This window comes from Peromyscus eremicus, chromosome 16_21 (assembly GCF_949786415.1).
Source record: "Peromyscus eremicus chromosome 16_21, PerEre_H2_v1, whole genome shotgun sequence".
Classification (NCBI taxonomy): Eukaryota; Metazoa; Chordata; class Mammalia; order Rodentia; family Cricetidae; genus Peromyscus; species Peromyscus eremicus.
The window spans coordinates 48,791,964-48,806,934 of NC_081432.1; the positions used below are offsets into that span (position 1 = coordinate 48,791,964).

Sequence of the window (14,971 nt, forward strand, 5' to 3'; positions counted from 1 at the left end):
CCTTATGTGGAGTGGGCTGAGACAACCTCAGCCTGACCTTAAATCACAAGTGGGTGTTACTAACGTTGTCTTTATTTTTATTTTTTGGCTTAAGTTCCAGCAAATTAAATGTATTTCTCTGAAGGTAAATTAGTTTTAAGTTAGTCTTAAAATGAATCTTGCTATTTTTGAATGATTAAATAAAAACTGTAATAAGATTTTTAAAGTACTAATGATGAAGAAATTCTGAATTTTTTTTGTGTGTGTGTGACATTATATAGACTTTCCTTCAGGTGAAACATTAAAACCACTTGCAAGCCTGCATGCAAAACTATCATTCCCTCCTACATTGGAACACTACAAATAAACAGCCAGTAGGTTTTCTGAAAAGTACTTGAGATGCAATACTCCTTTTCTGTAAGAATATGTAAAGGTTTTAATAACAAGTCTATGTCTCATGGAGACTAATAATGATTTATGGCCCATACATAAATATGGAATAGCCTGGATTTGCCATCAGCCTGGAAATAGCTGATAAGAGTGTACATGTATAGAGGGTGGGAAGAGATGGACACAGCACCCCTTTGCTGTCTACACATACACGGGACAGGGGAGACATAACATGAATATGAGAGATTGAATATGTAGATGTGCACAAGTGCTGGATGCACAATCCTGCCCTGGATTTCCAAAAGGCAGAAAGCCTGAATTACAGACAACAGCAAACATGATTTCCTTTCACCCTGGTGTTGAAATGATGGCAAGTGCAGCCCCAGGAGATCAGCACCTTCAGGTGCTCGCCAGCGCTGCTGCTTAGAGTGCCAGTCTTAGCCAGTGTCTGTGTTGTGGCAGATGTTCATATTTACTTACCTGGTATTTAGTCATGAGATTGTTCATCAGACTACTCTACTCTGAGACCAGAATTAGTATTTCCCCAACCGTTTGGGATTTTTTTCATGATATCTCATTCATCAAGAGTGGAAGCCAAGGAGTTGAGTAGATTCCTGTGTTGCACAGAGGTGAAATGTGATGAAAGGATCATGTAGTGATGTCATTTTGTTATCAATGTTAATAATAAATATTGAGTAGTTAACCCTTTTTTGTGCAAAGCCTTGTGGGTGCAAAGCCTGTCCTCATTTCACAGGAAAGAAGTCAGGTGACATACAGATGTAAGGGCACCCTATCCCAAGACTCAGGGGTAGAGATCCAGTACAGCTGGGAACCATTGTGCTGGCCTCTGTGGTCCTATGCTTCTTTAGGAACCATTGTACTGGCCTCTGTGGTCCTGTGCTTCTTCAGGAACCATTGTGCTGGCCTCTGTAGTCCTATGCTTCTTCAGGAACCATTGTGCTGGCCTCTGTGGTCCTATGCTTCTTCAGGAACCATTGTGCTGGCCTCTGTGGTCCTATGCTTCTTCAGGAACCATTGTGCTGGCCTCTGTGGTCCTATGCTTCTTCAGGAACCATTGTGCTGGCCTCTGTAGTCCTATGCTTCTTCAGGAACCATTGTGCTGGCCTCTGTGGTCCTATGCTTCTTTGTTGGTAACCAAGATATAGTCAGATTAAAAGACACTATAGTTTTGGTATTCTATCGTGTCTAATTTCTTACACATTTTAGAGCTTTTGCAAAATAAGACAGCCTTTTCAATGTCTCTCATAAGTCTTGCTAAATTAGTCATAATAGATTCAAAATATGGTTCTGCTTAAATAAGTTTGAATAAAATGCTTTGACAGTAATTTACTGCATAATGTTTTATCCAGGACAGTAAATGTATGAATTTAACTTCTACTGCTACTCAGCTCAATCTGTAGTTTCAGAAGAATGTGAGCCAGCATTTACTAGTCTTCAGAGAATCTTTAATTTTTTTTTCATACTTAAAACAAATCAGTAAGGAAGACTGTCAGTTGTGATTATGCAATCATATCTTTGTGTTAGTAGATTAAGGGGAAGCTTGTATTAAATATCTAAATTACTTGTGTTGATTTGCTTCAAAATAGCATGCAGACTGAATATTTTCACTTCTGGATTTGAAGCATTTTAGTTTGTTAAAGTGGCCTAGAATAGGTGCATAAATGTTTTATGGTGTAGCATTTGAAAAGTTAAAAGCATTTAATCTACCATTATAGAACCTTTTGCTTCTGCAAGTTATAACATCCTTTATTACAAGTGACACTAATTCTTGAGAGAAGTAGTGGCAGTCTTCAGACTGTACCTGCATATTGTCAGACCCATTGTGTTCAAGATGTGATGAGCAAAACCTGCTTTGCTCCAGCTGCTAAATATGGCTAGGAAAGAGCTTCAGTCTCCTTGGTTTATGCTAACAGGTCACATTGTGAAACATTGTACCTTCATTCTAGATGCTCTTGGATGGGCTCAAAAATGATCTTTATAGATGTTACTATTTTACCTCTTATAATTTACTCCCAATTTTATATGAATTTTAAGTAATAAATAAGCCATGCTATGTAGAAATTAACAGTTTATTTTGACGTTTTACCTAGGGGACAGCCTCTGTACCAGCAGCTGCTAGCCTGTCTACCGTAACATCTGGGGAACTGGATCTGTTCACTGAGCAAACTACAAAGTCAGAAGAAGTAGCAAAGAAACAACTCTCCAAAGACTCCATCTTATCTCTATATGGTACCGGAACACAGCAAAGCACTCCTGGTAATTAATGTTAACTCCGCTTCCAGTGAAAACCGTGGTATTATAGAGTACATCCTTTGAAACTGTAGTATCAGTTGCATTTTCCTATGGTAGTAGTGGATACTTCTCTGCAGTCTATATAACTGAAATGAATGAAGCATTAGAATTAAACAGTGTAGGATTCACAAAACTTTATTCATTTGAGACTTGACAGGTTGTTCACAAATCACTTAATATTGTTCTACAAGTTTATAGGACATGAATTATCTTTGAAGAATTATTAGAATTTGATTTACATGAATTTTGACTTTGTGTACACTCCTATTTCCTCTTCAGGCAAACAAATAAATCAAAAGCAGTCAGAATTATACATACATATATATAATTATGCAAAACTTGGAAATGCCTTATCATTATAGTGAAATATAAGCATACTATTCATTCAGTTTTAATCCATCAGACCCTTTTCTCCAAAATAAGCTCATCTTATATATAGACTGAAACTATGCGGCCACTTACCTACTTCCTCATAAAAGCAAATAACCACCTCTCTTCCTGACTGGTTGGTTTGTGAGAAAGCAGTGGTGTGAGTCAGCAGGAGCAGCATGCAGTCTCAGGCTGTGCATTTGGCTTTCACAATAGATGTACATCTGTCTGCATTATGGAACTAACAGGCTCTGTGGGTTATTTTATGACCCCTTTTCTTTATCTGGAGATGAGTGCAGCCATATACAAGAGCCTCTTCTTGATCTGTTTTGTTTTGTTTTTTGGTTTGTTGGTTTGTTTTAATTCATGGTTCTTACAATACAGGTGTGTTTATGGGACCCACAAATATACCATTTACCTCACAAGCAGCAACTGCATTTCAAGGTTTTCCTTCCATGGGCGTACCAGTGCCTGCGGCTCCCGGTCTTATAGGAAATATGATGGGACAGAATACAAGCATGATGGTGGGCATGCCCATGCCCAATGGGTTTATGGGAAATGCACAGACTGGAGTGATGCCACTTCCTCAGAATGTTGTTGGCCCTCAAGGAGGAATGGTGGGACAAATGGGTGCACCCCAGAGTAAGTTTGGCCTGCCACAAGCTCAGCAGCCTCAGTGGAACCTCTCACAGGTAGGGCTCATGAACTGTCTTTCATCTCAAAATCCAAGAAACTATGTGTATATTATGAGTAGTTTGTTTTGAAATCTAATGATGTAGCAAAAGAATTGAATAGAGATAAGTTTGATCAGATCCAAGTGTTTATAGATGTCATGAGGTTTTATCAGCTAGATAAATGACTCGTTACTGTCCTTATTTTAAGAGTATTCTGTAAATAAGTGTTAGGATTTTCCTTTTCCCATTTCAGCCTGTAATAATATTGTAATGGTGTACATGCCTAATCTACCTGTATTAGCTAGAAGTTATCTTTCACAGCGTATGAGAGACACCACATCCTCTTCTGCTCCTGGGTGGGGTCTTTTAGAAGTCTACTTAGACCAGTCTGTCTCCAGTAGTAAGCTTGGATCCTTTTTGCTTAACTCTTACCAATGAGAAAGAAAGCCAGCTTCATATTCTCAAAGCACAGTTTAATGAGGGATCAAGGCTGTCTCTGTCATATGGTTACTGCCTGTGATTTTATGAGGAGCATCCATTAGCTCAAGAGTCCCTATGTTATCATAGGGACTGCTTACCTCAGGTAGTCACTGATAAATTCCATGTCTGTCTGGGTTAGTTTTAAGCCGAAGAGTAACATTTCCGTATTAAATGCTGTTCTGACTTCTGTAGCTCTACAGACAAAGGCTTTTGAATTAATGTTCGTGTTAGTATTCCCTTTCCTACATCATAATGGTCTTGGTTTCTGTAAGACCAGTAGTTTTACCTTCAGAGCATTGATTTCTAACAAACATTAGCAAAATCACCAAATATCTTACAATTGTGGTTTATTGGAATACATGAACCACGTGTGTATGCACTGGAAACCTCAGAAATTATAAGAGCCAGATGTTAGTAACAGCTTTTCTGTGGCAAAGATGCTGAGGTTCACTCAGCTCAGGTTAAATTACAGATGAGCCAGTGAAGAACCACAGTGCTGTTAGCAAGGCCATGAGAGTATCTGTGAGCAAAAGGGAAGATGTGATCTGCCTGCCTTTAGACACATTGGAGTGCTGACGTGGTTATTGTGTTGTACAAAAACCCTGCAAAAAGAACACCCTTAACACTGATCGTAGGCTTGGAACTATATTATGGTAAATCCTGCCTTTCCTGTTCCATCGTCAACTTTGGTAGTAAGAGAACCATTGGGTTAGCTAAGAGGCTGATAAATATACTGGACTGTAGCCTGAAAGAAAAATACATGTAATCTTTTATTTTATAGCGTATAATGAAATTTAATTTTAGCTGTTAAAACATATGCTATATGACCTTTTTAATGTTATAAAAGTATACTATAGCCATTTAGGATGTTAGTAGAGAATTACAGGTATTTTGTAAAATGTTACGGTAATTTTAGGATGTTTTAAATTTTTAAAATTTCTCAGTCTAAGAAATACCCTCATGTAGTTGAAAGAGTGATGGGCTCATCTGCTCACATACAAATTCAAAGATTACTGTGGTATTTTTTCAATTGTGGTTAATCTTTGGGATAAAAATTTGAGTATAGAAAGTGAATTAAGTATGGATTACTTCCTAAGTAGTGCTAAACACAGGGAAAAACAAGGAACAAAGCGATTTGATTCAATAGAGGTACTTAGGCATGGTCTACTTCCATCACTGCTCTGACTCCTTTTCATATTAATGATGAAATGTCTGTCTGTAGCTAAGAATCCAGAATGAAAAGTGAACAATCCTCGTAAACTAAGCCTTTTATGTGTTTCACAGATGAATCAGCAAATGGCTGGCATGAGTCTCAGTAGTGCAAACCCTACCACAGGTTTTGGCCAGCCCCCCAGCACAACAGCAGGGTGGTCTGGAAGCTCATCTGGGCAGACTCTGAGCACACAACTGTGGAAGTGAAAAGCTGCAACAGAGTTCCATCCAAAACCAACACCCGACATTCCTCACTACAAAGGCATCTAGTTCCCGTTTATTCATGTACATATGTATTTTCTTTTCTCCCATTTGTTCACATTAAGAATTACCTGATTGACCGTGTTGGTCTGTGCTGATTAAATTAGATGTGAAAGCAGGTTGAGAAACCATCTTCTGTGGAGGGCAGCTTTGCTCATATTTCCCATGATGTCATAAGCCACATTGAGAAGCTGCTCAGTTAACTTGCATAATCGGTTTTATTCTCAAAATTATAGCTCTAATGTTTGCATATAAGGGAAGTAGTTATCATGTTAGTAATACTTCTAACAGTATAAACCCCAACCCCAAATTAGCCAGTAATCCTGTAGGAAGGTACTGTATGATCCAATGTTTAATCATATAATAGAATGTAAATGTATCACTGAGCACTGTTTTCTAGTGTATCAAATTCTTTTCTTCATCACTCACTTCACTGTGCTGTTGTTATGATGTGCTTAACAGGGAATGTGGTTAGTGAAAGGAAGATAAACCTGGATGTTACTGTCAAACTTAATGAATGTTTCAAGAATTCAAATTTTTGCTGCCTCTTGTAATTTGGACCTCTTCTCATGTACATAGTGCTATTACGAAGACCTTTTTTCTGCACTATATGCACACAGGGTAACTAAAACAAAGCCACTTTTAATCCTTGAAGGTATGTCCAGGTTTATGACAGTAATTGTGTTTACATTTTATGGTGCCTAGTATTGACAAAATGTTATTTCCCTATATTAAACAGATGAATCCACACACCTTTTTTATTTGTGGGTTTTATTTTCTACAGCATACACTGCCACCACCTTTCCAAATATTTCATGTTGTGGAGCGAAGAACCGGGACTGTTTAGTTGACAAAATGCTCATCATCAGGTTCTAAAGCCTATTCCATCATTTATGAGATGGCTGGAGGGAGGGAGCAGCAATACATGAGATACTCAGTGTTTTTTTTCAGTGTCATGTAGTTCATTGTACAGAAATCTTCCCAGTTACATTTTTGAGAACACATGCAGAACAAATGAAGACAACACATTTTGTAGCATCCAGTTAGCTGTTTAACCAGATGTCCATCGGCTGCCAGGAAAGACTGAAGAAAAAGGAACAATACCTGAATGAGCTGCAGCCTAAACTCCAGACTTCCCCTTCTACACCTGCTAGTCTTGGCGGCTACACCTCAATGTTCACTGTGTCCAGGTGGGACTTGGGCTCATTGGCTAGATTGACCTTCTCTGTCCGAGTGTGCCACACGAGAACCTATGGAGGAGGGCGATAGTTTAAGCAGCCGCACTATCAACACTCAAGGTCCAGCAGCGTGAGGGAGGTGAATAAATACCTTGGTGCAGTTACTAGCTTTTGGTTCCAGTTCTTCAACTGTTGTTATCTGCTTTAGAAAGTCAGATTCTTGCATCCCTGGCTGGGATCCACGGCGCTTAAATACAGCTTTAGGATTGGACAAGATGACTTGCAGACTCACAGCAAAGCCTTTGTATGAAATAAAGAAAAATAATTATTGATGTACTTTTTCCCTTTGTAATTGTGGCCACATCATAAAGTACAAATAACTACTATGTGGTTAGATTTTGGCGTTCAAACATGATTAGGAGCATTGCCTGCATACAGTCTCAAAGAAAAATTAGTCACTGTGATTTTGTACTCTCTGAGGATATCTAACACAATATGAAGTCAAGTCTGTTGATAATAGAAGGTGAGTTTTAAAAGCTACTAGCTCAGAGAGGTCACCACAGCACCACATTTGATGCTCTGCATTATTGCAGCTGAGGAGTGTCAGACGGGATGCCTTAACTGTCCTTGTGGTATTGGAGTGCTAACCTAGCCTTCCTGACTGCTTTTGGCATCATTAATGTGTGCTTTATCATCAAGGTCAGCACTGTTCCAAATGACTTGACATTGAGAAGATTGTAGTAGAGGTACTATGACCATATGAAAAATAAATATTACCTAATTTATAATCATTGATTTCACTCTTTAAGCATGAAGGAAGGGAACTTAGAAATCAGTGAAGGCAATATTAAGTCATTTGATAAATTTGTTTTTTGTCTTGAGTGTTTAAAATACAAAGGATATCGCTTAGTGGTAGAGCACTGGCCTTGAATGTGTTGAGGCCCCGAGTTCAACCTTCAGCACTGCAAAGACGAAGAATGAGCTCCCTCCAGTGATTTGTTTATATCACAGAACTGTCGCTGTTGAACCTGCTGAAATACATCCCAATGCATTCCACAGCCAACTCCACATGTGACTGTTTTAGAAGTCTGAAGCCTGATCCTTTGGTCCTGGCAATATGACACTAAATTCAGGCCCTCTGGGGGCTGATGGGTTGAGAGCCAAGCCCCAGGAACTTCTCCATAGGTACTTTGTGTCCTCTTATTGGCAGTGGATTTCTGCTGCTTTTTGGAGAAATTTAACATCAGACAGTAATAGATGAGCTGTGAGAAAACCACATCATCAGATAGTAATAGATGAGCTGTGAGAAGACCACATCATCACTACCATCACCTCCAGATGCCAGACTGGTCAGTCATGTGCCCTGGACCTTGCTGCCTCTTGGAAAAAGTTAACAATTAGCTATGTTCAAAAGTGCTGAGTGAAGCAAAATTAAAAAACAGAACCCATAAAATGGCCTTCAGACTCCAGTGTCCTCCACCAATGCTTTATGGAAGCCCACTGTGCGTTCTAGTAAGCAACACTACATTTGGATGACCAGCCTTTTGGTTTTGACTAGGGCTTTGCATTTGGACACTGGCCAAGTCATTTCACCTTTGTTAACTCTATAATGTCCCCATTTCTTTTCTTTCTTTCTTTTTTTTTTTTTTTTGGTTTTTCGAGACAGGGTTTCTCTGTGTAGCTTTGCGCCTTTCCTGGAACTCGCTTTGGAGACCAGGCTGGCCTCGAACTCACAGAGATCCACCTGGCTCTGCCTCCCGAGTGCTGGGACTAAAGGCGTGCGCCACCACTGCCCGGCTTTTTTTTTTTTTTTTTGAGTCCCCATTTCTTAATCTGCAACGGAAGTATGAAAACTCAACCCTGGTATTTAATGTAGTTTAATCTAAAGAAAGATTCTTCTGAAGCAGAGCACTGTGCAGAAGATTGCAGTATGCAAATAACTGCCATTGTGTAAACAGTACCAAGGGTTGAGTAGTACCAGCCACCATTCACAGCTGCAAACATCCTAGTAGACAGGAAAAGAGCTTGAGAAAGTTCTTGGGGGCAGAGCCAGGCCACATGCATGTCACATGACTAATAAGATCTGAAGTCTTCATCAGACACAGCTAGGTCAGCACAAGACTTCATTCAGCAGCATAACCAAAGCTTGACATTAATAAAGTGCCTTTTCTCATGAGAGCAAATCAGATTAATGTTAATGATTTCTTGCTTTCTTTCGTGTGCTTCATCCTTTATTTAAGTGGAAGTCTGTCCTCAGTCATACTGGCGCTTCTGGCATATTCTTTACTGGCTTCAAGGCACTGATTTTTATATCGCGATTTTCATATGCACACACAATGATCCAAATTATGCATAAGTAATTCTGAAAATATGAAACCATTTAGACCTGATTTTCCTTCATTGTCCCCTAAGATGTTAAACTCATCTGCAGCCACTGAAGGATTCAAATTAGATGAATATTTTCTCCATCTCCCTGGTTCTGGAATATCTCATAGTAAGGTGGAGCTCCTTGGTAAAATGAAGCCCAGGCCACAGCCAGTCCTGAAGCTACCATTGTTTTTGTTGGGTGCCCTCCCCTCTTGTTCTCACTGGAGAAAGATATGCAGCAGTGCCCTCAAAGACCTCAGGGAGCGGCTTATTCCAGGAGCAAAGCAACCTACTTTCTAACAAAGGGACCAGGAGGAGGGAGGACATAATCCAGATGTTCCTCATTTACCTTCGCTAGCTCTGCCCATTCTGTGCTCAGGTCAGCAGCCAGCAAGCAGGCATCATAAGGTAAGTAGGTCAAACTGGGTTACTTTGGGGGAAATCCTCTGTCCTCATGATATGCCAGGGAGAGCTAAAACAGTTTCCCTTGGAAACAGGCAGAATTTTTAGCTCCTGACCATTGATTTCCAATCTGCTATGGGTGTCTTGGGTTTACTTCAGTTTTGCAAGTATTTGTGCCTCAAGCATTATATCTTCAGTGACTGATTTAGCTTTAAAGGTACTGCTGTGTCTTTTGAGGTATTAGGATCCTGACAAAAACCACAGGAGTAGGGTTTTCTGTCTGGGTAAGTTAGAGGGAAAATGTGCTATGCCAGTGAAAAGTGACTGTTTGATGTGAAGGCTGGGCTTCCTTAACATCTAACAACGGGGAGGGAGAACATATTGCTTAATAGGCAGAGGGAAGGGCTATGCCTCAATATACTACATCCTTACTGAGTGCCGGCTGGAAACAAGGTGGAACAGAAGTATCCAACAAGCCATTTAATTTCTGGACAAGATAAAACCCCAGGGGAATTGGAGAAGAAATGGTTCTTTGGCTAAGTTTGCTCTTTTAGAGGGCCCAAGTTCAGTTGCCAGCACTCATGCGGTATCTCACAGTCATCATAAGTCCGTTCCAAGGCGTCCATCACCCTCTGATTTCTGTGGGCGCTAGGTATGCACGTGTGTACATGCAGAGAAAATACTTTAAAAAAAAAAGCCAAATGATTATATAAACAAGAAAAGTGTCCAGGCGGTGGTGGTGTACTTCTTTAATCCCAGCACTCAGGAGGCAGAGCCAGGAGGATCTCTCTGAGTTCGAGGCCAGCCTGGTCTACAGAGCGAGATCCAGGACAGGCACCAAAACTACACAGAAAAACCCTGTCTCGAAAAACAAACAAACAAGTGTTCAGACTTTGGGAGTGAAACATACGATAGAGCTCTCTGAGAATAGATAAATGTCAGCCCTAAAGCTGTCAGAGCTTCTCTGAAGAGGCCACTCCAGGGCAAAGACCCCCCCCCCCAAAAAAAAAACAAAAACTCTACAGTCTCTTTTAGTTGACACCTGATCTTGAGGAAGCCATAACAAGAATCTGCAGAGCGAAAAGCTCTGCTGGTGGGTAGAAGGTCGCAAGCCTTCAGTGTGATCAACTGATGTCTGCAGAAGTCCCCGGGCCAAGTAGAGAACTAAAAAGGAGCAAGTGAATTAAGTAGTTACATGACTCAGCTGGGGAGCATTCACATTCTCATCAGCAGGAACACAACAACCTAATAGTAGCTGTAGTACCTGCATGGAACATGGAATATGGCTGGCTAGTATGGGGTCAGATCAGCTCTGAAAGCTTAGATGCTCCTGCCTAAATTTAAAAACAAGCCTTGAAAAGATAAAAGTGCCACCAAATAACTTGGTTGTGTCCCAGTACATAGCTCAAAAACATTTACACACTTAAAATGCAGCATATATTATGTTTGTGTGTTCATATTACATATATATATACATATCAATCAGTACTCAACAATTTAAAATTCAAAATGTCTCAGAACCAAAACTGTCTGGTATACAAGGAAGCAAGAAAATAAAATGGCATAACAAAGAGAAACAAATCCAGAAATGATGTAGATGACAGAATTATAGAGTATAATGAATATACTCACTAGCGTGTAAATGTTTCATATCCAAGAAGACAGAAGAGATGTGAGCGTGCCAAGAGATAAGAAAGGGACAAAGTCATCCCAATGATAGAAATACAAGGAGATGTAAATTGTCCTGGGTAGAATTAACACGAGACATTAAAGAATAAAGGATCAGTAAAGATGAACAAGTGAAACTACTAACATGAAATAAAAACAAGACTAGTGCTAGAGATGGGAATGAAACATGAGAGGAAGACAAAAATATGAAGAAGTCATGACAAAGTTTCCAGCCGTCATTCAGTGATGATATATAAAGCCTGAGCAGCCCTGTCAGTCAGAATAACCTAAATGAAGATCACTCTAACCATAATAGCACCTTATCCAATCCTCACACATGATTGGAATGTTATCGGACAAACCATAGTAGAAGTCATAAACCAGTTCCCCCCAAAACTTAAGATAAATCAAATGCTACAAAGTATGCTGCCTCTAATATGGTAGGATTTAAAAGATACAATAACAGATTAAATAAGTTTCAAATATTTGGGAACAGTAAATTACAGGTCAAATCAAGGGAAATGAGAAAGTAGCTGAATACAAGTGAAAACAAGACATGAGAGTCAGTCTGATGTACTTGGAAAATTATTGTGGCGGTATACGTGTGTGTGTGTGTGTATGTGTGTGTATGTGTGGGCGGTAGAACTGTACATGGGGGTAGAGTCCAGAGAAAAATGTGGGGTGTTTTCTCACTCTCCACCCTATTTGGGGGATGGTCACTCACTGAATCTGGAGCCAATCAACTGGCTAAACTGGCCAGCTATAAACCTATCAGATCCTCCTGTCTTCAACCCCCACCCATGCTGGAGTTACAGGCATGTGCCACCACTCCCACCTGTTTACATGGGTGCCAAGGATCCGAACTTGAGCTCTCCTGTCTGCGTAGCAAGCACATAACTCATTGAGCCATCTCCCCAATTCCAAAAATACTTTTTAAATGAAAGGTGTCTCTATGTTGTCCAGATGCTCCAATAGACAGGTTTGAGACCTCCTGCCTTAGCCTCCTAAGTAGCTGAGACTATATAGAGCAGTACACCAAACATGGCAAAAATACAGTTGTCAAAAATATCTTTAAATGCTAAACTAGAAAGATGAGGTCTCACTTTTATAAACTAGAAAACCAAACCCAAGTACTAAAGTACTATCAAACATAAGAGCAGAAATCACTGAAGAAAAACAGGAAAGGGATAGAGAGTGTACAATAAAGTCTGCTTTTTTGGAAGAAGAAGAAAACTGACTGAAGTAGTGTGAACGGGAAATGTCCCATAGACTCAGATATATTTGAACTCAGACCCCAGTGGCACTGCTTGGGAAGGATTGGGAGGCGAGGCCTTGCTGGAGGAAGTATGTCACTAGGGCAGGCTTTTTAGAGTACACAGCATCACCCTCCTTATGTACTTTTCCTGACTGAAGATGTGAGCTCTCAGCTTCCTGCTCCTGCCGCCAAGCCTGCTGCTTGCTCCCCACCACAGTGGACTCTTGCTCCTCTGGAACTGTAAGACTGAATACACTCTTCTCTAAGTTGCTTCTGGTCATGACGCTTTTTCTTTGTCACAGCAACAGAAAAGTAACTAATACACTAATAAACATCTTCCCATGACTTCTTGAGAAGCAGAATGCACAAACCACCAATACTGAGAGAATAAGCTCTAGTAACATGAATAACAAAAAATATTAACCTTATGACAGAGATTTGGACACCTCAGATTATAATAGACATATTGAGAGACAAATTACCAAAGCCACAGCGAACCTATAATAGCCTAATAATGAAAGAAATAAAGTTCACAGTTAAGCCACCTTGCGATACTACTTTATAGGGCCAGGCAGCCTCCCTGGTGAATCCCAGCAGTCATTTAAAGAACAAATAATAGAGGTTCCTAATTTCTATTTTTAATAAAAAGGAAGGACTGCTTCTCAAATTATCCTGAAGGCCAGCCTCGCCCTGATACCCAACACTATGCAAACCATTACAAGAAAAGTGCCAACAAAGCTCATGAAGAAAGGCAGAAAACCTCCTCAAGCTTCTTCACGTCCACTCCAGCCTTGAAAAGGGCAATAAACCATGACCATATATGTTAATCTCAAGATCACAAGGTCATGTTCTGAGCTGTATAATTCACTATTAGAAAATGCAAAAGGAAAAGCTGTCTTGATAGATGGTCAATACTCATTTGACAAAATCCAATTATCTTCATAACTAAAGGGAGGGTGGTGGCTCTCATTGAACCAATAATGAAGGAGAACTTTCTCAACTTAATGATGGGCATCGAAAGGAAAAAAAAAGAAAGAAGAGAGAGAGAAAGAAAAAGAAAGAAAGAAGAAAGGAAGGAAGAAAGAAAAAGAAAGAAAGAAAAAATAGATGTTTTACTTCCAAATGCAAAGACTGACTCAAACTCCTGTAGGGTGGAATGAGACACAGACAGTACTCCTTTTATTCAGCAATGCAGTGGAGATCGTTGCCATTGAAATAAGCACACTCTCCATTTGTTTTTTTAACATAAAGTTCACACAGATGGGTACAAAGTACATAGAATAAAAAGAAGCAAGGCTTCGCTTTCTCACCCAGCAAGTAGCATCAACAGCAGTTGCCAGTGTTTCCTGCTGGACAGCCACCAACCTGGTCTCACCTCCATGTACCTGACCTGCTAGCACACTTTCTTCTCTCAGTCTGTGTAGACAGGTCTTCTGCAGATCAAGTCCACTCCTGCTTCCTGCAGCATGGTTTCTGGCAGTAAGGCCTTTATAATCTGATCACAACATATTAATTGCTGGCCAGTGGTACTGGACTATCACAACATATTAATCGCTGGCCAGTGGTACTGGACTCTTGACATATATGTTTTTTTAAAATTTATTTTATGTGCATAGGTGTCTTGCCTGCATGTATATCTGTGTACCCCATGCATGCCTGGTGCTTGCAGAGGCCAGAAAATAACACTGGATCCCCTGGAACTGGAGTTATAAATGATTGGGAGTCCTGTGGGTATTGGGAATCGAACCTGGGTCTTTTGGAAGAACTTAACTTCTCTTAACCACAAAGCAATCTCTCTAGCCCCTAGACATGCTCTTTCAATGCTACTGATAGCAATTAATTTCAAAAATCTCTCTCCATCCACTTAAAAAGAAAAATGATTATTTCAAGTCCAAAATAACACACACACACACACACACACACACACACACACACACACACACACTCTAGTCATAGTACTTGTTGGTAAAAGGAAGATACATATGGTACCTCTGCCTCTCGTAGCTCTTCCTATCAAAGCATATACTGCCTCTTGGAATATTGCATATGTAAATTTCAATACTGCTCCTGGTTAAAAAATATATATACACACACATATATACACTATATGTATACATATGTATGTATGAATCATACACCAATACATACACACACATACACGGCCATTAAAATCATGTCTTAGTCACTGTTCTTGCTGTGAAGAGACATCATGACCAAGGCAATTTTTATAAAAGAAACCATAATTGTGGGCTTGCTTACAGTTTCATCACGACAGGAAGCTTGGTGGCATGCAGGCAGACACGGCACTGAAGAAGTAGCTCAAAGTTCTACACCCTGATCCATATGGGGAGGGAGGGAGGGAGAGAGACAGAGACAGACAGAGACAGAGAGAGAGACTGAGCCTGGGCTTGGGCCTGAGCCTG

At 40.1% G+C, this 14,971-nt stretch overlaps 2 protein-coding genes across 7 annotated transcripts in view; one reads left to right on the plus strand and one right to left on the minus strand.

The window, feature by feature from the left end:
• Smap1 (small ArfGAP 1) overlaps window positions 1-7,136 on the plus strand; it is a 108,248-nt gene extending 101,112 nt beyond the window's left edge. For 5 of the 6 annotated variants that reach the window (XM_059281462.1, XM_059281463.1, XM_059281464.1 and 2 more), the window contains 3 exons: window positions 2,481-2,646; window positions 3,436-3,743; window positions 5,490-6,428. In XM_059281462.1, coding sequence (XP_059137445.1) covers window positions 2,481-2,646; window positions 3,436-3,743; window positions 5,490-5,624 — 609 coding nt within the window. In that variant the 3' untranslated portion in view covers window positions 5,625-6,428. Of the gene's footprint in view, window positions 1-2,480; window positions 2,647-3,435; window positions 3,744-5,489; window positions 6,429-6,462 lie in introns of those variants that run through there. The other variant, XR_009383444.1, reaches the window with a different exon arrangement.
• B3gat2 (beta-1,3-glucuronyltransferase 2) overlaps window positions 5,037-14,971 on the minus strand; it is an 83,027-nt gene continuing 73,092 nt past the window's right edge. Inside the window, exons 3-4 of the mRNA XM_059281467.1 lie at window positions 7,008-7,156; window positions 5,037-6,928 (exon numbers count right to left, since the gene is read on the minus strand). Of these exons, the coding sequence (XP_059137450.1) occupies window positions 6,842-6,928; window positions 7,008-7,156 (236 nt within the window). The 3' untranslated portion in view covers window positions 5,037-6,841. The remainder of the gene's footprint in view (window positions 6,929-7,007; window positions 7,157-14,971) is intronic.